General features: G+C 38.7%; 2 protein-coding genes across 3 annotated transcripts; one reads left to right on the top strand and one right to left on the bottom strand.

Annotated features, from left to right (window-relative positions):
* Positions 1-5301: 5301 nt before the first annotated feature.
* On the top strand, positions 5302-9897 carry LOC134661444 (lipopolysaccharide-induced tumor necrosis factor-alpha factor homolog). Of its 2 annotated transcripts, none has more exons than XM_063517536.1 (4): positions 5302-5387; positions 6194-6286; positions 9238-9368; positions 9787-9897. In XM_063517536.1, the coding sequence occupies exons 1-4, from the start codon at positions 5340-5342 to the stop codon at positions 9881-9883; spliced, it is 369 nt and encodes a 122-aa protein (XP_063373606.1). In that variant the 5' UTR covers positions 5302-5339; the 3' UTR covers positions 9884-9897. The 2 variants fall into 2 exon arrangements, with proteins under 2 accessions (XP_063373606.1, XP_063373607.1); XM_063517537.1 differs by having other exon boundaries at positions 6194-6271; positions 9787-9891.
* Positions 9898-13535: 3638 nt separating this feature from the next.
* LOC134661492 (integrator complex subunit 8-like) lies at positions 13536-26053 on the bottom strand. Its single transcript, XM_063517600.1, has 10 exons — positions 25931-26053; positions 24077-24289; positions 22437-22534; positions 22003-22133; positions 18936-20556; positions 17932-18109; positions 16986-17349; positions 15689-15932; positions 14510-14670; positions 13536-13653 (listed from the first exon to the last, which is right to left on the bottom strand). The coding sequence occupies exons 1-10, from the start codon at positions 26046-26048 to the stop codon at positions 13575-13577; spliced, it is 3207 nt and encodes a 1068-aa protein (XP_063373670.1). The 5' UTR covers positions 26049-26053; the 3' UTR covers positions 13536-13574.
* Positions 26054-26090: the final 37 nt, after the last annotated feature.

Genomic DNA, 26090 nt, shown 5'->3' with positions numbered 1-26090 from the left:
AACTTTCATCCCCTTTTTAACCCCCTTAGGGGTTGAATTTCCAAAAACGTTGCAATTACTTTTTTTGTAATCGGCTATTATGCCTTTCTAAAAAGTTTCAAAGCATTTGTAATGGATTCAAACTTTCAACCCCTGTTTAACCCTGTTAGGGGATGAGTTTTACAAAACGCTGAAATTACTTTTCCTGTATTTTAATAATATCCCCAAATACAAAGATTCAAGTCCCGCGCACATACGTAGATTTCCCCAATCTAGGCGGCCAAAAGTCCAATTAGTGAAATTCATTATCGGTATAATTTACTAATTACCTTATATAGTTGACATTCCTGGGGACCCACCCCCACCCTATTTAACTTATTTGATAAAGCATGTGCTTATCAACAGGTATTCAAAACTAGATCATCGCTAGCAGTGTGCATATCAGTTTTAAGCGCGTTAAATTTACTCTTACTTACAAAGTTCATAATTATTTTTTTACGATCTAAAGTGACGTTAACGTGATGGATTCTAATAATTCAGGTAAGAATCTATGTATTTGCTTCATAAAATTTATTATTTTCACCTTATTTTCATACTAAATGATAAGTTAAAGTTGAGACCTTTTTTAATGGTACTTTTTCTTAGTTATCAAAGTTTAAAGGTTGTTTTGAAATGCATTTTAGTCCGTCTCAGCGACCATTAATATTTTAAAATTTTGGTTACATATTAAACATAACAAAACCGGTGAAAACGGCTGCTACTACGTGCTACTCGCAATTTCTAAACCAATCTAAGTTAACAGGGCAAAAACTCTAAAACGTCTTCACATTTTTCTACTTTAACATAATTCGTTTTTTTTTATTTCAGAGTTATCCAGTGCTTCTGGTATTAAAGAAGTGACTCGTAAATATTTGTATGAACAGATAAAAGAACAGAATTTACCAAGTTTCAGTGAAAATTTGGAGAAATTGGAAAATAATCTCTTGGCCACACCGAAGAAAGTAAAAAGAACCTCAAACGTAAGTTTTCGAACTTTAAGGCACAAATAAAGCAAAGGTGGATAACTGCAAAGAGGAGAGAAGATCTGTTTTTAACTCAAAATCAGGCTTGGTTGGAAGGAACCTTCGAAATCCCTTGTGAAACGATTCATCGGCAGGGTCGTCCCAACAAATTATTTGCGGAATCGAGTGAACGGACCAAAAGGAGGAAAACAGAAGAAATCCGAGCTACTGTAGATGATGATATCATAGTCCATGCTGCACAAGTTTACAAACAGGTGGAAAAAGAGATGCTTCAAAAGTCCTCAAGGAAATAACGAATTCTCCAACACGAGCCACTAAGTACAAGAAATGCTGTAATAAGGAATCAGAATCAATCGCACCATTGTCTCCTTTTGAAGCACTCCAGATGTTTGTGGAAGCCGATCTTACTCGGCGACAATACGAAATAATAAGGGCTACTAACCCAACCAATCCCATGACGCCAACTATGCACAAAGTATTAATACATGGTGCGAAAATTATAGAAAACGCGATATTGCCAATCGGTCAACTGTCTGAGGAAGCGGCAGAAGCCCGGAATAAGCATTTTCGGAGTTACAGGCAAAACTATGCGAGAAAGTTTTCTAGGGAAGCGTGTAACCTGGACATTTGCCACAGGCTACTGCTAACCTCGGACCCACTTTTGAGCAGTACGAGGACCAAAAACAAAAGGGCACACAAGACGTTTTCCAGCGAAGCAATGGAATTATTAATGGCTGCTGAGCCGAATAGATAATAAAAGTAAAATTTTATGTTTTTTGTATACTTTTATTTATTTTATACTGTATATGAAAATGACTAAGATGCAAAAGTGTATTTTTATAGCTTAAATTAATTTTTGATATAAATTTTTTATATAAAAAAATTTATTACTTTTTTTTTTACTTATTTATTGAAATAATATTTAATTATAAAAGACTACAAGGTTTTTTTATTAAATATCCCATATTAAACTCGATTATACGATAAAATGTTTTTGGCCGCCTAGATTGGGGAAATCTACGTATGTGCCGCGTTCGAAAAAATGTTTGATATCCTTACAAACTTTCAACCCCTTTTTCACCACTTTAGGGGATGAATATTCAAAAACGCTGAAATTAGTTTTCTTGTATTTTAATAACATATATTTTTACGAAGTTTCAAGTTCCTCGCTTAAAATAAAATTTGAACTGCATACAAATTTTTAACCCCTTTTAACCCTGTTAGGGGATGAATTTTACAAAACGTTGAAATAACTTTTCCTGTCTTCTAATAATATCCCCAAATACAAAGATTCAAGTCCCGCACTCTCAAAAATATTTGATATCCGTACAAATTTTCAATCCCATGTTTTACCACCTTGGGGGATGAATTTTTAAAAACGCTGAAATATGTTTTCTTGTATCTTAATTTAATACCTTTTTGCAAAGTTTCAAGTTCCTAGCTTAAAATAAAATTTGCACCCTAAGACGAACTTTCATCCCCTTTTTAACCCCCTTAGGGGTTGAATTTCCAAAAACGTTGCAATTACTTTTTTTTGTAATCGGCTATTATGCCTTTCTAAGAAGTTTCAAAGCATTTGTAATGGATTCAAACTTTCAACCCCTGTTTAACCCTGTTAGGGGATGAATTTAACAAAACGCTGAAATTACTTTTCCTGTATTTTAATAATATCCCCAAATACAAAGATTCAAGTCCTGCGTTCGAAAAAATGTTTGATATCCTTACAAACTTTCAACCCCTTTTTCACCACTTTAGGGAATGAATATTCAAAAACGCTGAAATTAGTTTTCTTGTATTTTAATAACATATATTTTTACGAAGTTTCAAGTTCCTAGCTTAAAATAAAATTTGAACTCCATACAAACTTTCAACCCCTTTTTAACCCTGTTAGGGGATTAATTTTACAAAACACTGAAATAACTTGTCCTGTCTTCTAATAATATCATCAAATACAAAGATTCAAGTCCCGCACTCTCAAAAATATTTGATATCCGTACAAATTTTCAACCCCATTTTTTACCACATTGGGGGATGATTTTTTAAAAACGCTGAAATTTGTTTTCTTGTATCTTAATTTAATACCTTTTTGCAAAGTTTCAAGTTCCTAGCTTAAAATAAAATTTGCACCCTATGACGAACTTTCATCCCCTTTTTAACTCCCTTAGGGGTTAAATTTCCAAAAACGTTACAATTACTTTTTTTTGTAATCGGCTATTATGCCTTTCTAAGAAGTTTCAAAGCATTTGTAACGGATTCAAACTTTCAACCCCTTTTTAACCCTGTTAGGGGATTAATTTTACAAAACACTGAAATAACTTGTTTTGTCTTCTAATAATATCATCAAATACAAAGATTCAAGTCCCGCACTCTCAAAAATATTTGATATCCGTACAAATTTTCAACCCCATGTTTTACCACCTTGGGGGATGATTTTTTAAAAACGCTGAAATTTGTTTTCTTGTATCTTTATTTAATACCTTTTTGCAAAGTTTCAAGTTCCTAGCTTAAAATAAAATTTGCACCCTATAACGAACTTTCATCCCCTTTTTAACCCCCTTAGGGGTTAAATTTCCAAAAACGTTGCAATTACTTTTTTTTTGTAATCGGCTATTATGCCTTTCTAAGAAGTTTCAAAGCATTTGTAATGGATTCAAACTTTCAACCCCTGTTTAACCCTGTTAGGGGATGAATTTTACAAAACGCTGAAATTACTTTTCCTGTATTTTAATAATATCCCCAAATACAAAGATTCAAGTCCCGCACTCTCAAAAATATTTGATCTCCGTACAAATTTTCAACCCCTATTTACCACCTTGGGGGATGAATTTTTAAAAACGCTGAAATTAGTTTTCTTGTTTTTTAATTTAATACCTTTTTACGAAGTTTCAAGGTCCTAGCTTAAAATAAAATTTGCACCCCAGGACAAAGTTTCATCCCCTTTTTTACCCCCTTAGGGGTTGAATTACCTAAAACGTCGCAATTACTTTTTTTTGTCATCGGCTATTATGCCTTTCTAAGAAGTTTCAAAGCATTTGTAATGGATTCAAATTTTCAACCCCTTTTTAACCCTGTTAGGGGATGAATTTTCAAAAACGCTGAAATTACTTTTCCCGTCTTATAATAATATCTCCATATACAAAGTTTCAAGTCCAACACTCACAAAAATATTTGATCTCCATACAAACTTTCAACCCCTTTTTCACCACCTTGGGGGATGAATTTTCGAAAACGCAGAAATTAGTTTTCTTGTTTTTTAATATAGTACATTTTTACAAAGTTTCAAATTCCTAGCTTAAAATAAAACTTGCACCCCATACAACCTTTCATCCCCTTTTTAACCCCCTTAGGGGTTGAATTTTTCAAAATCGCTTCTTATCTCTTGTACACTTTATAAATTCAACCTAGTGTGCAAATTTCAACTTTCTAGCTTTTGTAGTTTCGGCTCTGCGTTGATGAATCAGTCAGTCAGTCAGTCAGTCAGTCAGTCAGGACACTTGCATTTATATATATAGATATATCTACTTTGAAAATGAAATATCAACACATAGGTACATGCAAATAGAAATCATACTGAACAACTTTTACAGAAATCAGCTGTTATATTTATATAGAAAACATATTGACTTTGATTCACCGAAATGTATGAGATTTCGGTGTTGGCCCCTCCCCTCTGAATATGGTCAGTGACAACAAATACCCTGTATATTAAATGCTTACATTGTACTGAATCCATTGTAAACGCTGAACTTGCAGTACATACACGTTTCTTAGAAACTTGAACAATACTTAAGTATTTCATAAGTTGCCTACCTACTCGAAACTAAAGTAGGTCTCTATTACAGGTATTTTTGATTACGTATGTAGAAATCCAGTAAGTACTATTTAATAAAGTAATTCGACGAAAGTCGTATTGGCTTTAGTTAGTCATTACTATTAAGTTCTTGTAAGTTTAGTAATGATAAATGGAGAGGTGTCGACGAAATCTCGGGAACGGCGTGTGCGATTTACGTATAGGTACCTATGTATCTTTTGTTTGTGAATATTAAATGTACCTATCGTCAATTAAGATATATTTTTTTATACCAACAAACTAAATTTTAGAATAGTAGGTAATATTAGACAAATATAATATGGCGTGTAGGTACGTAAAAACTAGCCTAGTCAAATCCTTAACTTTAATAACATCCCAAGCAAACTAGAACTTGGCACCCATTATAGATCTCAACTCCTTTTCCAGCGAACTGAACTTGGCTCTCATTTCACAATTTATGTTTTTGATGCGATCGTTTTTACCTTTTAAGGTCGTCACTGAATTATTCTTTCTATCCAGGGTCTACTATGGACGGGTCGGGGCCGTTGCTTCCTTACAGTTACACTCCAGCACAGGTTTGTTATATTTCGAAATGCACCATGGCAAATCTAGTCATTTAGTACAAAGGGAATCATTTTCATTAGGTACATGGTACAATACCTACACACTAGCGTTTTTTGAGCGTCAGCGTCTAGTCAACGCTATGGAAAATGGCGTCGCTGCGCAGTTGGGCCAACGTTGCGTCGAGCAGCAGCCATCGCTCGGGAGACGCTAGTGTGGGGTGGCCCTGAGTACGCAGAGTAACACTTGGTACCCACCTCCTCCTTGCGTGTCGTAAAAGCCGACTAAGGGACTACTGTGACGTCTGTGACAGGCACGTGACAGGTCTATAAAATCCGTTGATCAGTCACTGCATTCCTTACTCCCATCAGCCGTATCGATCACACGGTCCAAGGTGCCAGGGGGTTAGGAATGAGAGAGTGGGTTTGCAGAAGCGCAACTGTTCACTCACTATAATAGTATCACGCGCAGGTGACCTTTGCTAATTTACTGGACTCTGATATAAAAATCCTGCGGCGATGGAGTGCTGGCAGTGGCAGTGTTGCGAGCCATATACGTGCTCATCAGAGAAAATTGTAAAGGTCGCCGTTGTCGGATTATATAACAATAATAATGTTTCTATTATAAATTAAAACACGACCGAAGGGAAGGTTTTAAATCGACACGAGTTGCGAATTACCTATTCCCACGTGTATCGTACAATGTTTTACAGTAAGTACATAATTGGCCCTTTGAATATCCGACATAGGCACGGAAAGTGCTTATCGCACCAGTGCGGGAAAGTACTGTAAAATATATTACATTATATATTTTTATACAGATACAGAAGAAGGACAGCGCCTCCATGAACCAGTCATTGGCGACGGCGATTGGCTCGGCGCCTGTCATCAAGGCTGGGGTGAGTAGGTGTATAGTGTATCTTCGCATTTTTCTGATCTTTCCATCATCCATTACTATGTTTGGATTAGAGTCAGAAATAAAAACCGGACGGACAAGTGCGAGTCGGACTCGCCCACCGAGGGATTCGTACAAATTCAACTATTTTTTACAAATTTATAGTTTCTAGATTTTTCCCTGTATTTGTAGTGTAAAACGATTTATTTTCCAAATTTCATAGTTCTAGATCAACGGGAAGTAGGGGAAGTCCAGGCATAGTAATCCAATGTTTAAGAATTTCTGTCATTTTGATCTTTGAGAAGATCGTTTACAACAAGATTACTTCTGCTTTCTCTCAGCACATTGCCCCTAGCCAACATGGTTTTTGTCAAGGTCGTAGCGTGGAAACAAATCTTCTGACCTTTACCGATTTTATTATCAATAGGATTTCTTCTGGCTGTCAGGTGGACGTCGTGTATACTGATTTTTCGAAATGTTTTGACAAAATTAACCATAATAACTTAATCAAGAAACTCTTTGAGCTCGGTATACACGGCGACCTCCTTAGATGGATAAAGTCTTACCTGTCCAATCGCAGTCAGGCGGTTGCCTTGAAGGGTTATACTTCTTGCTTTCTTCCTATACCTTCCGGAGTGCCCCAAGGATCGCATCTTGGTCCCTTACTAGAGACAAACCAAAGAAAGTCTGCAGCGCAATAATTTGACATCGAATTAAAAAACTACATATGGCAATGTTTTTTAAGCAGTCAGTAAACGTCATGCACTATGGTATGTGTTTGTCAGAATCGTTTAAATATTCATTGTGTTTTGTGATGAACGGAATAAACATGGTGAAACCTTACAAAACCGGCGTGCGGGAGTTACTTTTGATGATGAATAATTTTACACTTGTAAAAAGTCAGCACGAGGCGATTCAAGCTGAAAAACGACAATGTTTACAAAATTTGGAGTTGATGACGGGTAAGTGGAATGAAACATCTTAATACTTCACCATATGTACCTACTTAGATAATATAATATTGGTTTAGACTAAGGTTTCACAGCAAATTGAACACACCTAATAGGTATAGGCATACTTATGAACTTCCTCTAACATTTCGAGAAACTCATTGGTACTAGCCGGGTTTTGAGCTCGAACCCACAACCTCCATGCTTATGCTCACGGCATGGGTACCTACTAGTTAAAGCTAAAAATAATTTTTAATATATGTTTATTGTTTTAATGGTTTATTTCGTTTTTCCGAAAACTTTAGTTCGCAAATTGCGGGCAATTTCTCTGTCAATCTAATTACGCCTTAATGGGAGTAAAAGAGAAAGATGCTCGCATATTGAGAACTTCGGTGTTCGCGGTAGGCCCTCTGTACCTATTTACCGCCGTCGCGGATATTACAAAAGCTTATTCATTTTGATGAAGCCAAATGTCACATTCTCCCAATATTATTTATCAATATTAGTATATGTCTACATATTAATAGTGACATCTATTGTTGGAATGAAATTTATTTTACCATAAAAATTAAGCTGTGCATACAGCTTAATTTTTTCATAGACGGTAAATATGGTAGAAATTTCACAAGTATCAAGACTATTTAATCCATTTTCTGTGGTGTTGTCGCATACTGATTTTTAAAAACTACTTTTAATCTAGCGCTGCAGACTTTCTTTGGTTTGTCTTCTATTTATTTTATATGTCAATGACATGGCAGCCTGTTGTACACTAAGTACATTGTACTAAAAATCCATTTGCATTATGTGACTGTTTGTGTTCTAAATAAATTAAAAAAAAAAAAACGTAGAAAAATATATTTTTCACCTCAGCAGCTCGAACAAGGGTACTTTGCTACTTAAAAACAGTGAGCAAAATCGCATGACAGTGAGACAAAATGAGCAAAATGCCGTTTTGCTCACTCAGTGAGCAAAATGCGATTTTACTCACTGTTTTTAAGTAGCAAAGTACCATTGTTCGAGCTACTGAGGTGAAAACTTAATTGTTGGTATATCTTAAGAAAACATGAGTGAATAGAGGTAAGTGATGAAGAAGGAATACATTTTTCGGGTTCTCTAATATGTTCTCACCGCTGAGGTGAAAAGTTTTGTGAACTACACGAGATCAAAGTTATTTACATCTCGTGCGCTTTTGAGTCCCTTACTACGCTCAAGATTCTAAATTAGATTCACTCGCTACGCTCGTGAATCTAGTATAGAATCTTTCGCTTGCACGGGACTCAAAATAAGCACTCGAAGAAATATCAAACTTTGATCTCTTGTTGTACAAATAACTATTATTCGCTTTGCCCAGGGTGCTGGGTAAACTATAAGGGTTCCTAGTCAAGACTACGGAACCCTAAAAATGCGAAACAAAAAGTACTAGTTAGCTAAAACGAACTTTTTCTACTCCAGCACTTAAATGTGTCAATTAAATGACTGACAGTGATATCTAAAGCAATGTCATTTGAATGCTTTGTCTATAGGCTCATAAGATGACTGCTAGCAGTCATCTTATGAGTGTAATACAACTGCTTTATTTTTTTTAAAGATACAAGTTCCGATCATCTTGATTGAAAGAGGTATGTTTTCATTTACAATAATAACTCTTTTTTTTTTTAAATAATAACTCAATTTTTTTTAAATAATAACTCTTTTTTTTTAATAATAACTCTTTTTTTTTAATAATAACTCTTTTTTTTTTAATAATAACTTTTTTTTTTATTTTTGCTGCAGCTGTCGTAGAAAAAGTAATGTATGCAACAGCTCATAATTGGCTCTTAAAATTCTCGGGTCTTTTTTTACAAAACTCGACTACGTCTCGTTTTGTAACTTCGACCCTTGAATTTTAAGAACCCTTATTATATCACTGTTGCATAAACTACTATTGCGCACGCTAAACAGCCACATATATGTAAAGTATGTACCACTTTTTGATCAACTGTATTAAAATGATACTTTATTGTATTTTGATGGTTGCCAGATGTCGCCGCTGCTAGGCCCCGAGAACACACTGTGCGAGTGTCCATTCTGCAACGCGAGCATCAAGACGGCGGTGCAGTATAGTACTACATCTCGCACGCACATTGCCGCAGCCCTTTGGTGCTTGGCATGGTAATTTGTAAATGAGATTTTCTTTTCTTCATTGGTTATAAATAACCATTTTCTTGTATTTGGATTTTAGGATATTATTTGTCGATCGGCTATGGTGCTAAAGTTAACCCGTGCAGTAAGTATTGAATTCTAATTAATTATTAATTAGAACTCAAATAGGTACTCGAATAACTCCAGTGATAAAAAAATCTCGTTAACATCATCTTCCTTACGTAGTCAGCAGCAAAAGTAGCTAAGCGGGTCAGGTGTTCAGAATGATTTTGACGCGACTGTGAGCGTGTCAAGGTAATTTTGAACACGTCGCCCGCTTAGCAACTTCTGCTGCCGACTGTACTGCGGGGTACATGAGGTACAGCCACTGAGGGGTAACATGCTAATTAATAGGAGCAATTAATAATATATACATTTTCCTGTCCAGTTGCCTGTGCTGCGTGCCATATGGATCGGACTCTGCCAAAAACGCGGACCACTACTGTCCCAGCTGTCATAGATACTTAGGTACTTACGAAAAGTAAGAATAAATAAAATTAACTTAAGCGTAAGTTTACTCTTTTCGCATGCTTTTATATTCGATTTTTAGTTATGCTAGCGTAACGAAAAAAAAATCAGTAATGTAAGTTTAGATTTATTGTTAGAGTACACAAGATTATACGCGTAAATTTACCTAAGGGCTATTCATAAATTGCGTCATTTCAAATTAGGGGGGGGGGGGGGGGTGTGGACATCGGATGATGGTAGCAAGACGTAGGAGGAAACGGGGTCATTCGAAGCATGATTTTTGGATGATTTAGAGGGCTGAGAGAAAAGTTGTCAAAAATATATGACGTAATTTATGAACAGCCCCCTGCCTCTAGTGTAAATTTTCTCAAACAAAGTAAAACATAATGAGATTATAATATTGTTATTATTATACATTACAAAAGTAATATTGTGCCTATCTTTCAAATTATATCACTTTGGTTCTTAAAGTTGAATATGTACAAAACTTGCCACTAGAAATTATCGAAAATACTAACAAATGTCAAAATGTGTTATGAAACTAAGTATTGGCAATATTGTTTTCGAAACTCTGTATTCAAAATTAACATAAGTATTGTATGGAGTACATTTATAGTATTTAACGTACCTATGAAATTCATGTTTCAGTAATTTTTTGTGTTTAGAAATACAAAATAATAAAATTTTCTCATTTATTATAATGGTTTTTATACCTTACCTTTTACCTGGGGACGGTTGCCTTACGCGTAAGGACTAGAACAAATAAAAAAACCGGCCAAGTGCGAGTCGGACTCGCGCACGGAGGGTTCCGCACCATCAACAAAAAATAGAGCAAAACAAGCAAAAAAACGGTCACCCATCCAAGTACTGACCCCGCCCGACGTTGCTTAACTTCGGTCAAAAATCACGTTTGTTGTATGGGAGCCCCACTTAAATCTTTATTTTATTCTGTTTTTAGTATTTGTTGTTATAGCGGCAACAGAAATACATCATCTGTGAAAATTTCAACTGTCTAGCTATCACGGTTCGTGAGATACAGCCTGGTGACAGACGGACGGACGGACAGCGGAGTCTTAGTACTTTGGGTACGGAGCCCTAAAAAGAAGCTAAAATGAAACTTGGGTTTGTAAAAATGGTTTTATTCTTTCTGTTTCGATAATGTACGAAATAATAGCGAAATAGTGACTTACATAAGAGTTGATTTTATTAACTAAAAATAAAGTAAGTATCATCTTACTGCTACACTCAAAGATCTGTGGCATAGACAAATGAATCATAAGATGCACAAATTGCACAATATCATGCATTGTCTGCGATGTGTTGCATTATTTAGGATTTGCGTTTATTATTATTCCTTTGACTATGCCAGAGGTAAACGGTACAGTTGGTAATTCGGCTCTAAATAAAAACTTGACACTTATTTCTAAGATGGATATGATGAAGGCATCTAATGTATTGCTACGCACAGAAAAATACTTAATTTTATCTATATGTAAGTACTAATGAATCATGTTATATGATACAAACGCATGATGAGCACACCTTATTTATTGAAGATTTCCTGCTTTAAGCATTGTTTTAGCAAAATTTAGCGAGATTTGGTTTCTCCCATTTGTATTTATTATTGCTATCAATGTTTTATCACCATCAAAACCAAAGATTGGACTGTAATCGAAGGTGGCAGGAGTAGCAGATGGTAGTAGTACAAGCTTCGATCAACACGGGCTTCCGACAGGTCGGAAGGGATAGGCCCAAGCGATATCTTGACATTCAAATCATTCTGCCATTTTTCGCGGGGGGAACGTGCACACAGTCGCACTTCTCACACACTTACATACAAAATCCAATCTGTAATGACGACACAAATACGAGGGGCGTTCAAAATATTCTCGGTATTGATATCTTACGACCTCTTCTAAAATTTCTTTCGTTACTGGCCGCTAAGGTTTATTCATTGACATTAAAAAAAAGTATAATTCGAACCGAGATGGTCTTTTGTTTTTCTGCAATTGCTGAACAAACATGAACATCATGTGCGAATTGACAATGTTAACTAAATTAGAACATCGATGCGTGATAAAATTCTTGACAAAACAGGGTAAAAATCAAAAAACCATAAAAGAGGAAATGGATTGTGTTTACCGTGAGTCTGCTCCTTCTTTATCTACCATTCAAAAGTGGTCAAGCGAGTTTAAACGCGGAAGGGAGAGTATTGAAGATGACCCTAGACCTGGCCGGCCTGTAGTAGCTACTTCACAAGAAAATATTGATAAAGTGGAAAAACTTATATTGGAAGATGGTCGAGTGAAGGTAAAATCTATAGCACAAGTAACCAATCTCTCTATTGGTACCGTACATGATATTATACATGACCATCTTAATATGTCAAAAGTAAGTGCAAGATGGGTTCCGCGAATGCTGACTCGGCTTCAAAAAGACATGCGTGTAGCTTGTTGTTCCGATTTTATTGACCTGTGCGGTGAAAATCCTGATGAGGTGCTGCAAAGAATAGTTACTGGAGATGAAACCTGGGTTCATCATTATGACCCAGAGAGTAAACAAGAGTCCATGCAGTGGCACATTAAGGGTTCAGCTCATCCCAAGAGGTTCAAGGTCATCCCTTCAGCTGGCAAGGTCATGGCCACGATATTTTGGGATTGTGAAGGAGTATTACTAATCGATTATAAAGAAAAAGGTGTAAATATCACAGGACAGTACTATGCTAACATTCTACGTCAATTAAAGGATGTAATTAAAGAAAAGAGGCGAGGAAAGTTAACCAAAGGTATTCTGCTTCTGCATGACAACGCCCCCGTCCATACTGCTCATATTGCCAAGGCAGCTATTGTTGAATGTGGGTTTAAAACTGTTACTCACCCACCGTATAGTCCGGACTTAGCCCTCAGCGACTTCTTTTTGCTCCCCAATCTTAAAAAGGATCTGCGTGGAAATAAATTTTCTGACGATGAAGCATTGAAGGCGGCAGTGGAGGAGCATTTTTACACGAAAGATAAAAAATATTTTTACGAGGGATTAAAAAAAATAATTGATCGATCTTTTAAGTGTATGAACATAGGGGGGGAGTATATTGAAAAATAAAAATATCAAACTTTTCGTACTTGTTTGTTTTCATTCTCATACCGAGAATATTTTGAATACCCCTCGTACATAGAAAATGACACCCTACACAGAAAAATCTTGCACACCTCGATCTGTTTTTGTGTACGGACGAATCACAAGTGTCACAACACGCACTCTAACACATTTTCGTCAAAGAATTTTATTGTTTTCTGAGAGATGAGAAGTCGGATTTGTCGCTCGACCGATCCGCAATTTGTACTGGGCGAGCAAAATCGATAAATCCAGCAATTACATGAGACTAAAATATAATAATTGTGTTTAAATGTAATTCAACGTATGACATGTAAAAAAAATATGACATGTGAAATGTAACACCCTTTTTTTTTTATGTCCCCGACCTCTTTTTACAACAAAAAACCGAGCAATTAGGCATTCTTTTCTGCTGCTGTGTTCACTCGCGCGTCTGGACTCGGTCTAGTTAAAAATCCGAGCGCAACTAGTTTTATTACCCGCGCTAGATCAGTTGATCTTGTACCTAGGCAGAGGGGAAATAGTGCGAATGCCGCATCCCTGCCGTGTTGATCGAAGAGTACAAGGGCCGCATACCTATGGTGCCGTGCGCCCAGGCTAGGAGACGTACTGGTTGGTGAGCGCGCGGAGCAGCCGTGCGCGGCGTATGGCGGCAGCTTCTCGCTGGATGTCTTCGCTGTTCATTCATACAATACAAATCATTGTTTAGTGTAAAAAAGGAATGCCTCTTTGGAAACAATGCATACAGGGTGGAAAAAATTATGGGCCCTGGAGAGAAAGTGAGTTAATAGCCTAAGTTAGCTCATTTTACTTAAAGCAGTGGTTCCTAACCTGGGGGTAATTACCCCCGTGGGGGTAAAACTGGTATTTTACGGGGGTAATAAGCTAACCTAATTTAACAATACAACAAACGTACACGTTTTATTTTTTGTTACCACATTGGGAGGAGGGGTAAAATCAGGTTCCCTAGTTAGTCATAGGGGTAACCGGACTGAAAAGGTTAGGAACCACTGACTTAAAGGAAACATTCTTCACTGCTAGTATAAAACAAAGTAGCCTCCCGCTGTCTGTCTGTATGTATGCTTAGATCTTTAAAACTACGCAACGGATTTTGATGCGGTTTTTTGAAACACATAGAGATTGGTTTGATGACACATGATTCAAGAGGAAGGTTTATGTATAATTTGTTAACCCGTACGAAGCAGGGGCGGGTCGCTAGTTTATTAATAAAAAAATATTTCAATACCTAGTAATAAAAAAAAACAACGTTAGTTTGTACGTTAACCTTTTGGACGCCAATGACCGATATATCCGCACCGTAGGTTCAACGCCAAAGACCGATTAATCGGTCACAGACCACGGAGCAACATAGACCTACGTGCATATGCATAAAGTTCAATTTCAGTTTTGACACTTCGGTGACGTGGCGTGAACTTTAGTGTTTGACACGGCGTCGAAAAGGTAAATAAGAGCCTATTTAAGCGAACAGTGCGTCCTACAGACGGTTGCAGTCAGTTCAGTAGGTATAGTACCTGTTGTTGGCGTTGAGCTCTAGCGCGCCCGCGGCCGTGACGGCGCGCGCGCGGCGCCCGCCCTCGCCGCGCCGCGCGTGCAGCGCCACCGCCACCTCGAGCAGCGTGCCGTCCCACAGGCAGCCGTAGTACGCGTCCATCGAGTCGGCCGCGTTGCCCGTCTGCAACGTAACAACACATGTTGTCTGGACAACCATTTATGTCACTAGAAAAAGGGGAGAATCTCGAAACTTCTATGACTGACAAGCTTTGCGTGCCTAATTTTTCTTGTATTTGCTATTCAAACTTTAAACCCTTTCTTACGTTAAGTCTACAAGCATGCTCACAAAAGGGCTGGGGAGCTTTAACTCCGTTAAGGCTGCTTACAGACGAGCGACAGTACGCGACACACTGTCGGCGACGGTTGCTGACGACCGCCTGCGACGGCTATCGGCGACGGTCGGCGACGGTCGGTGATAGCTGTCGCGGCGTCGCTCTTGTGTCACAGCACGCAGTTGTCGATGTGTAGTTCAAGAGATAGCACGTATTTTCTTTAAACAATAATGCATCAGCATCAAAATCGTCATTACTCATTTTTAAAAAGAAAATACGTGCTCTTTCTTGAACTACACATCGAAGACTGCGTGCTGTGACACAAGAGCGACGCCGCGACAGCTATCACCGACCGTCGCCGACAGTGGCCGACCGTCGCCGACAGTCACCGACCGTCGCCGATAGCCGTCGCAGGCGGTCGTCAGCGACCGTCGCCGACAGTGTGTCGCGTACTGTCGCTCGTCTGTAAGCAGCCTAACTCCACAATTCCTGCATAATTTAGTTTTTGATATGAGCTTCGGCTTCCAGAAATATCTCTAACAAGTAACCAAGTGCTGGTTGTATTAACTCGTCGAGACAGGCCGAGAACGAGTATGCACATACTGCTGCCTTTTCGTCTCGCCCTTCTCCGTTTGGCTCGGGGTTTTAGCGAGAGGCTCTCGACGAGTGTATACAGCCGTCACAACCGTTTGGAGGACTGTGGCATGCCATATATGGTGTACTATAAAGTAGTACCTTATTGATTGACAACATTAGGGCAGCCTATCGCAAAGAGTAAAGTAAGTATAATAGGGCCTATCGCGACAAACGTAAATCAAAATTTCAAATCAAATGGAAGAGCTATCGCTATAATATGCATGTATGTACCTTCTCGGCGAGACACTTGAACGCGGGCGTGTAGTCCGGCTCGTCGGGCAGCTGGCAGAGCGCGGCGGCCTGCGTGGGCGCGGCGAGCGCCTGGCAGCAGCGCGCCGCGCGCCGCGCCACGCCGCCCTCGTCGGGCGCGCGCTTGGCGAAGTGCCACGAGCCGGCCGCCAGCGCGCACAGGTAGCGCCGGAGCGCGGCGCCGTGCCGGCCCGCCGCCATCTCCGCGTCGCCGTACAACCGCAGCCTGCACGCAGGTCTAATGTTAACTAATTGGTGACAACAAAATATGGGGCAGCTGATGGATGCTAATCATGTGATAATTAGGTCAAACTATAAAACGAAAGAAAAGCGGCCAAGTGCGAGTCGGACTCGCCCATGAAGGGTTCCGTATTTAGGGGATTTATGACGTATTAAAAAAAACTACTTACTTTGATCTTGTTCAAACCAATTTTCGGTGGAAGTTTGCATGGTAATGTACATCATATATATTTTTTTAGTTTTATCATTCTCTTATTTTAGAAGTTACAGGGGGGGGGGGGACACATTTTACCACTTTGGAAGTGTCTCTCACGCAAACTATTCAGTTTAGAAAAAAATGATATTAGAAACCTCAATATCATTTTTGAAGACCTATCCATAGATACCCCACACGTATGGGTTTGATGAAAAAAAATTTTTTGAGTTTCAGTTCTAAGTATGGGGAACCCCCAAAAATTTTTTTTTTCTATTTTTGTGTGAAAATCTTAATGCGGTTCACAGAATACATCTACTTACCAAGTTTCAACAGTATAGTTCTTATAGTTTCGGAAAAAAGTGGCTGTGACATACGGACGGACAGACGGACAGACAGACAGACATGACGAATCTATAAGGGTTCCGTTTTTTGCCATTTGGCTACGGAACCCTAAAAACAAACATCAAGAGGGGACAAAATTTTTACACGTTTTAATCAAGGACAAATGCTATGAAATAATTCACACGAAAACTACGAGAATACTGTAATATTTGCAATGGCAAAATGAAACAAAAACTTACACCGTTTAAGTTCACAAAAAAGGCACGCATAAAAAGTTAGTGATAAACCCGAGGGACGTGACGAGCAAAATTTAAACAAAAGTATGTAGAAACCCGGGCGATGGTCATATCTTCCGTCGCTAGTTTCGTGCGCCGCACCGTTCAAGTTTTGTTCCCTTCTAATTTTATGGCTTCAGGCTCCCTTTACAATTACATTTTTTGAAATATAAAAGTCGAAGACTTACTTGTTAAAAAAAGCAGATAACACTGAAAGGAAACTCACCAAGAAGTATTATATGGGTACAGTTTCAAACTGTTCTCCAGCAACTCTGTCAGCGACTCCAAAATATGCTTCGGGTTGTAGTTATTAACGTTTGAAATGTTGTTAGGCCAGAGGTTGGTGTACTCGACGACCAGCTCGAGCGACGAGTCGTCGACGATCACGTTGTATATCCTAGCGAGGAGCGAGAGCATCACGCTGATGGCTAGAGGCTCCCTCAAGGCGTGGAGAAGCAAGTGGTAGGGGCCGCGGTGCTCCAGCTGGCCGTGGTGGTTGGCGTGGTTGGGGGGCCCGTGGTAGTGGTGGCTGCTCATGTGTATGGAACGTTTCGAGGGGCCGTTTAAGTTGTTGTTGAATGTGTTTAGCACTGTCAACAAATAAATAAATCACTGCAATTAAAATTAAATCAGAGCAGAATTAAAACGGTACAGTTTGCTCAATTAATGGGGTTAAAACTCATGCTCACGCAATCCATCACTTGACGATGGATTACTTATTAACCAACTTCAAGATTTCAAAAGGAGGACTAGGAGGAAGTATAACCTCCACAAACATTTAAAAGATATACAAATATCTTTTTAAATGTTAGTTACTCCAGAACTCTGATTTTTAATTTTTGTTGTAAATATATACATACAGATTGGTCCCATTTTTGTCTAAACCCAGTTCTGATGATAGGATCCATGAGGAATAGAGGAATCTCCTCATCTTATAAGCATATATATAGCGTTTTTTTAGTTTATATCTAAAAACCTATTTTGCATTTAAATAGTGCTATTTGGTGAAATGGAACTGCCCGTGAAGACCGGAATGGCTCTACGACAAACGAATTTTAAAAGTCTTGAGGCTAATTAAAATTGTTATGCACTATGGTTGTAAATAATTAAATGGTATTTCGAACTGTTTTGTGAAGTTAAGATTATTATAAATGCAGTGTAATGTAACTGACCGTGGTCCCACAGCGGGCGAGGGAGCTTGCGCGCGCCCTTGCCGCGCTGCAGCTCCGCGCAGGCGGCGCACAGCGCGGCGGCCACGTCGGCGGCGCCCGAGCCCGAGCCCGAGCCCGCCGCGCAGCCCGGCTCCCACTCGCACACGTTCAGCAGGCACAGCCACGCCCCTACCACCACCTGCGACACACATGTAATTATTTTAATTGTTTTCTCAAAAATGGACGGCAAAGTCGACGTTGCCGGTTAAAAAATAGGTCGCTAAGTGCGTAGTTTATGGTCGTTCAAAAAATTAAAAAGTTAAAAACATTGCAGTCTCGATTTCGGGACTGCAATGTCGCATACAAATTCCATTATTTAACGAGTTCCAAACTTTTTAAAACTTTAAATGGCCATATCAAATGAAGGCATAGGTCCCTTAAACAGCCAAACAGATGATCAGCACTTATTATTATAAAGCCTATAACAGACTATCGCACCGCACCGCGACCTTGGAGCGTCGCAACCATAAGTGAGAGCGAGAAACAGATATCTCTTTCTCGCTCTCACTTATGGGTGCGACGCTCCAAGGTCGCGGTGCGGTGCGATAGTCTGTTACAGGCTTAATGTTGGTACCGCGACTATTTAGGTGTCTCAAATAGGTTGGCGTATTTTCAGCAGAAAAATACACTTCTTTTTTTTTAAAGGCGGCAAGCAAATTTTTTTAATGTTTGTATTTTTTTCTGTGAAAATTAGAACGTTGCTTCTGTAAGTTCTGTAAAATATTTCTATTTCTTGCACCATTTTTGAGAAAAGCACTATATGTGACTCGGCTGGAAGGCTACTTGCTGGCTTCGGATTCAATTAAACGGACTCCCAAGGCCGTCCGTTTAAAACGAATCCTCAGCCTGCAAGTAGCTACTTCCGAACCTCGACAATAATGTACTATTTCATAGCACTCGCTAGTCACTCGCAAAGTATAGGTATTGAGTAAATATGATGAATTTAATGGTAAAAAAGTATAAACCTGCGATCTCGGGCCGATTGCATCGTTGGAGTTGGCGGCGGCGATGGCGGCCTTGCTTTTGTTGGCCAGCAGCGTGACGTTGAGCCGGTGGTGCGGCCACTCGGCCAGCAGCAGGTTGACCTGCAGCAGCAGCACCTCCCAGGCCAGCACGCGGCACAGCCGGTACAGCGCGGGGTCGTTGCCGCCGGCCAGCTGGCTGCGCGCCTCGCCCTCCACCACCGACAGCAGCGACAGCGCCGCGCGCGCGCTGCCCGCCTCCGCGCGAGCCCGCGCCGCGCCCGACACCACCACGCCGAAGTCCTGCAGGAACCCCCGCGGCAGCGCCGCCAGCAGTACGCTCAGGTTCCCGATCGGCTTCCAGTAGGGGCTCAGCTTCCACAGCGGCGAGGAGGGCGACATCATGGCCAGCTTCACTAGGCACATGCGCACGTCGTCGGCGCTGGACGCCTCCACCAACCGCTTCTTCAGCCGCCCCATCTCTAGCTCGGGCGCGGCCTTGTACTCGAAGTCGGGCGCGTGCTTGTACTTGAAGTCGGTCGCCTCCCAGTCGTCGGCAAGCAATTCGCGCGGTATGTGCATATTTTCATCATCGCTATTGATCCGATCATTTATAATAGCTTCCAAATGTTCGTCACAAATTAGCTTTGCTCGGATTTCCAACGCACGACTACCTACGTGTTTCTTTAAATATTCGTCTATTCTGTCTACCGGCAATCTACATTGAGACGAGGTGGCTAAATGTAGAAAAAACATTTTCAATTTTTCCCAGTCATCTTTGGACAAACGGGTAGACATCAAAATCGGAGCTAACGCCCAAAAAAGTACATCGATAAATTTGATACCGACGGTTTTGAATTTGTTTAGAAAATCTGGGTGAGTGGATGGCAAACCCCCTTCAAGAGCATACCTGACGGCGTTTAATGCCGACACTCGGATCACGAGGTCTTTGGGCACTGATACAGCACCGGTGGAGGCGGCCGCTTGTATATCCAGCTCTGCCACTTGTCTGTGGATCATTGGTATTTCTCTAGACAAATTGTCTGCTTGCAAGACGGCGATGATGCCTGTGTAGTCATTTGCTACACATTCTTGCAGCCTTTGTAACAGAGACCTATCCTCATCTAACAACTCGTGGCCTAAATTGAGAGCTCTTATGTATCCCAAAATATCTTCTTCCGACACGCTTGCATAGTTTAAGTTTCCCCATGGGATTTTATTATACTTGCCATAACCTTTATTGTTTACTTCACTTTCAAGCAGTTTTAGGTTTTTTCTACAACCCAATATGTGTTTTTTAGCTTTCTCATGTTGGCCATAGAAAAAGTGGTTGTAGCAGAGATCAAAATGGACTTGCATTAGAAGTTCATACTGGCTGACGAAAACATTGCCAGCGTCCCAATTGTGAGCCATGACGTCAGTATCTTCAGTTAGATGTACAAAAGTCTCCATGATTGGAACTTTGATATGTTTGCTCTCTTGATTACTGAATTGAGAATCGTAATGTGTAATGACTTCCTCCAAATATTTAATGCTTTGGCTGCGTGAATTTTCATTCATTCTCAAAATTTTATCAAAGTTTGAATTAATATGGGTATAGCCATTTTCCAGAGGTATACCTGGGCTGTAAGGTAAATGTTAATATTACTATCAGAAGTATTAGAACAAATTAAATTATTTTCAGAAAATATTATAAAAAATATTTTAAGTAGAAACACTACTATTATAAATTATAATCTGAAATAAATGTCATATGCTAAGAAAAAGTGACCTAGGCCTCCAGTGCCCCAGGCTGGAATCGAACCAGGTGTCCTCTGCTATCACGGCAGGTGCCTGAGCCAGTCAGCCACCGGGTCACGGCGGCCAGCCGAATTTTTCCAAGTATGTGCATTTCTCACTGAAGGCTTATGGCACCCCCTGGCCATCCCGAAGGTAGAACAGTATGGTTATCTTTAGTATTTTTGAGTACAACAATAATTACAGCAAGACACTTCATTTGGTTCTCTTTTAATTAATATTTTACTATACAAAATTTTGACTCTTGGAGACCCTATACCTAGACCTCTAAGGATAATTTGATAAACATTAACTTCTTTTAGTTCTGACACTTATAGTTCATTTTTTAAGCATTAGAAAGAAGGTAAACAATCTTGACGTGTCTTTTTATTAAAAAATATTGAAAAACGCTTTAAAATATGTATTTATATATATATTTCGGGGATCTCGGAAACGGCTCTAAGAATTTCGATGAAATTTTCTATATGGGATTTTTCCGGGGCGAGAAATCGATCTAGCTAGGTCTTATCTCTGGGAAAACGCGCATTTTTGAGTTTTTATGTTTTCCGAGCAAAGCTCGGTCTCCCAGATATTACTATAAATCATATTTAAACGATCGTATATGATTTATAATTCGATGATATTTTCTGTGACTTATTTTTCAATGGTGATTTTTAATAAAAAGCTCTAATGCTCAAAAAAACGAACTATAGAGACATTAAAATCTCTAAATAATTTTAGATTATTGCTTTTTAGGGTTCCGTATCCAGAGGGTAAAAACGGAACCCTATTACTAAGACTGCACTGCCCATCTGTCTGTCAGCAGGCTGTTTCTCATGAACCGTGAACAGAAGAATTTTTCACAGATGATGTATTTCTGTTGCCGCTATAACAACAAATACTAAAAACAAAATAAAATAAATATTTAAGTGAGGCTTCCATACAACAAACGTGTTTTTTTTGCCGGTTTTTGCGTAATGGTACAGAATCCTTCGTGCGCGAGTCCAACTCGCACTTAGCCGGTTTTTTGTATATCTTTGTTATTTTTTATATTATTATAGTTTTTTAAATCAACTTAATGGGACTTTATACAACTCTAAGTAATTAAAATATGTACTTCATTTTAATTTGATACATATTTGGAATTTTATTTTATAATTGTTGATGATTTATTTTTAATGCTTGTATGTAAATTCCATGTTGACGTGTAAAAGTGCCCTTGTGGCCTATTTGCTGAAATTTATTCAGCTGTTTCAGTTTGAGTTTTTGAAATATAAATAATAATTTAGCTTACTGGTGTATAAACGGGAGCTTTGCAGACTTCGCCTGGAGAGCAGCTTTTACTGGAAACCTCAAGATCCAGCGGTGGTACAGAGTCAACGCGAACTGTACATGAGCCTTGTTGATCATGTTCATAGAAATGTCCTAAAATAATTACACCTGATTAAACACCCATATCAAAACTTGACTTCTTGACTTGATTGACTATATGTTAATCACTCTTTTATTCAATACATATTTTAACCTTTTCCACGCCGTGTCAAACACAAAAGCTGTCACTCAGACGCCACATCATTGAAGTGTTAAAACTGAAGTTGAACTTTATGTATATGCACGTAGGTTAATGTTGCTCTGTGGTCTTTGACCATCGGTGTCTTTGTCTTTGGCGTTGAACATACGGTGCGGATATATCGGTCATTGGCGTCCAAAAGGTTAATATAGAAATACCTGTGGTGGTATGGAGAAAGCACCATCAGTAGCCATGAAGACCAAATCTTGCACTAGTTGTTGTTGAATAGCAGGTGTCAGTTTTGCCTCAAATGTATCTGAAAGCAGTCCATAACAAAATATGTTTATTCTGGAATCTTTCATAACTCATATAACATTATGGGATTCATGAGTAATTATGTGATTGAACTAAAATGATTTTACAAAGGCACATCTCAATTTGAAGGACCTTACATAAGTCTATTTTATAGGTAAGCTGGGCTTCTTGGTATACATTGCCTGTTTAACCCGCACTCTACAAAATACAAATACAAATTCTTTATTTCATTAAAAACCATTACATATTTTTTCAACAATGGCTGGTGTCTCCCTGTAAGTTATTCACAAAATAACCTGTGCTGGGAGGCACCGCTCTTCCATATCTAATTTACAATTTATTAAATATTATACTATTAATTATATACTTAATTATAATGTGTGTGTGTGTGTGTGTGTGTGTGTGTGTGTGTGTGTGCGCGTGTGTGTGCGTGTGCGTGTGTGTGTGTGTGAGTGTGTGTGTACTTGTGTGGCCTGGCTAGGCTACATATCCTAGCAAGTCTTCCACCTGATCGTAATTTTTATCTTCTAACCAATTTATTATCTTATTTTTTACATCGTGTTGTAGCTTTGGGTATATATCTAGTGATTTGTTTAAAATATTATATAGGTGCGAAGAACGTTTATTATATTGTCTATTAGCAAAAGTGGTGTTGGTTTTTGGTAGGTGCATGGCAATATCTTTCCTCCGTCTTGTCAAAAGATTGCGATCAAAAGTTGTGGTTTTATGCTTTCTCAGAACAGTAGTTAGTATATATAGTTTTCTAACAGTAAGCAACTTACACATTTGATATAGTTTATCAGTTGAGAACCACATCCTCTTAAAGTACATGATTTTGAGAAGACTACGCTGAGCTCTCTCCACGTCTATAAAGCGAGTCTTAGCAGCGCCACCCCAAACCGGCAAACAATAGGTTAACACAGACTGAACCAACGATGTGTAGATTTCTTTTAAAAGGTCTCTACTGTGACCATGACCACATGTCTTAAATTTTTAAAAATCCAATTAAGCTTTCGTAAACGTAATATAACATATTCGAGATGTTGGTACCAAGACAGTCCCCGATCCACAAAAACACCCAGATATTTGGTGCTATCAACTTTTAGTATAGTGGGACAGGCTTGCTGGGAGCAGTTCAGTAAATTCTTACAACAGCTATGTATCTTAATGTCAAAACTATTATCAGGTTGTGTATTGCTGTATATACTATGACATATATAATTTGTTTTGGCAGTATTTAACGTAAGTATATTGTTCTTAAGCCATTCATTAATAATTTCAAGTCCAGTCTCCGTGAATTTCTGCACATCTTCCCATGAAGTCCCATTCTCTCTGATTATTTTAATATTGTGAAATAGTCTAGTTGTAACATTTTATGACTTAACACTTAAAAATCATAATTTATTAAGCCTGATATCGTAAATATAACTTTTTCATTCCTTCAGAGTGAACCAAACCGAAGAACACTGTTTTGTTACTTATCAGTTAAGAAATTTCATAATACTAAAAACACTTAGTAACAAATTTTTTTTTAGTGACATACCTAAATTCCAGTTAAGAGTGGATGCAATTTTAAGTGCAAGTATTTTAAGGGCGAGTTGCTTCCTCGTGATCACCGGCTGTTGGGGGCTGCGCGAGGAAGGAGGCGTGGGGGGCGCGTCGGGCTCCAGCACGCGCTCACTAGACCGACCATTCCAAACCCCATTGCTAGTGTCCACCGACAAGAATTCTACTATCAAATCCGTGGCTGATGGCTCTGAAAATTGAAGATATAATTGTCATACATTTTTACTCCCTTAAAATATGTCAGATACTAAAATGTTATTTCACACCATGCAGGACATAAAGCACCAGATAATTATTAGAATAACGTATAAAATATAAAATAACATAAAATAACATAGAGAGCAGTTATTTTAAAACATAATTTCTATTTAATTAATCGGATGGAAGTATAAAAAGTAGGCGAGTTGACCGTGACGTCACTACACATGTTTTCATACAAATTCCATATTAACAAATTGTTTTGACAGTTCTAAAAAAGAAGCTGATTTGACTCTAGTAGGAAAGTAGCCAATTCTAGTATCTGAGATATAAAAAAAACACATTTAACTGATTTGCAAGACCGATGTGATCCCATAAGTGTACCGCGAACAAAGTTTGTGCGGTACACTAATAAGGTTACAGACAATGTAATAAGTTACTGTAGATGGGAGAGGTGGGTTATGCCATAGAGAAATATAGTAAGACAAGAGTGCTCACTCCATACATCAGTTAGACTATTAATTTCAGTGTCTACATCTAACATTGAGTAGCGGAACTATCAGTACTGCTACTTGACACTAGTTCCGCTACTCGATGCAAGATGCTAATAGTAGTTTTGGTACTTTTTGGTGTACTGATGTATGGAGTGAGCAATCTATGTATTTTTTTCTCTATGGTTATACACAGCAATCAGGTTCAAGCATAGAGAAAAAAATACATAGAGTGCTCACTCCATACATCAGTTTTAGTACCAAAAAGACTATTAGCATCTAGCATCGAGTAGCAGAACTATCAGTACTGCTACTTGACAATAGATGTAGCACCAACCGGAAAGTCTTATCTCAACAGCATAAGACTTTCCGGTCGGTGCTACATCTATTGTCAAGTAGCAGTACTGATAGTTCCGCTACTCAATGCTAGATGTAGACACTGAAATTAATAGTCTGAACTGATGTATGGAGTGAGCACTCTTGTCTTACTATATTTCTCTATGGTTCAAGTCTAAGTTACAGGTCATACCATACCGCGTAATCATCTGATTGAACCCTTATCCACATAAAGCAGTACTCCTCTATTAACCATTGCTCATATGAATACAAGCTGTTAACTCTTGTCGACAGTATCAAATGTTGTTTTAAAATCTGTGTATGACCCAGATACTAATTGATGCGTAGTTCTTGCTTTAAGGCCCAGTAGGTTCGTGTTATTCTCTCACTCTTGCTGAATGTAAGCATGAGCAAGATGGAGGTGGGTGCTCGGGACCACAGATATAATGTTTTTTAATTCTTTTTTTGCGTTATAACAATAAAAAAGTAATCCCAGAGTTCCGTCAAGCATATCATTCCTCGTTTTAAGAAATAATTTTCATATTTTTAGTTTTTGTGCAAAATTTATTATATTTATTAAATGTGCATTTTAGACCTATATTCTCATACTTACAAACTCAGGATTAGAATCGCTGAAGTCCCAAGAGAAAGGTTTGAAGCTTGCTAATAACAGTTTTGGCAACCTTTCAGTTTTGTGATCTAAAAAAAGCCTACGACTTTTCAAAACTCCGTTCTCTGAGCCTACTGCGCCTTAAAAGCAATTTACTCATATTCAAATTTAACCTGCAAGTTAAAGTGTCATATACCTGGGTTAGGGTATTGAAGATGTTCCTTGAGAAGTTTTTGGTCCAACAAAAACTCGAACCACAGTATTGTATCAGGGGAAATAGGCACTGTGCCCGGTCGTAACAAATCCACATCCATATTTAAGACTATATTGTGGTGTACAATTATTTAATCCACAAG

This window comes from Cydia amplana, chromosome Z (assembly GCF_948474715.1).
Source record: "Cydia amplana chromosome Z, ilCydAmpl1.1, whole genome shotgun sequence".
Taxonomy (NCBI): Eukaryota; Metazoa; Arthropoda; class Insecta; order Lepidoptera; family Tortricidae; genus Cydia; species Cydia amplana.
This window is presented reverse-complemented; position numbering and strand designations above follow the sequence as displayed.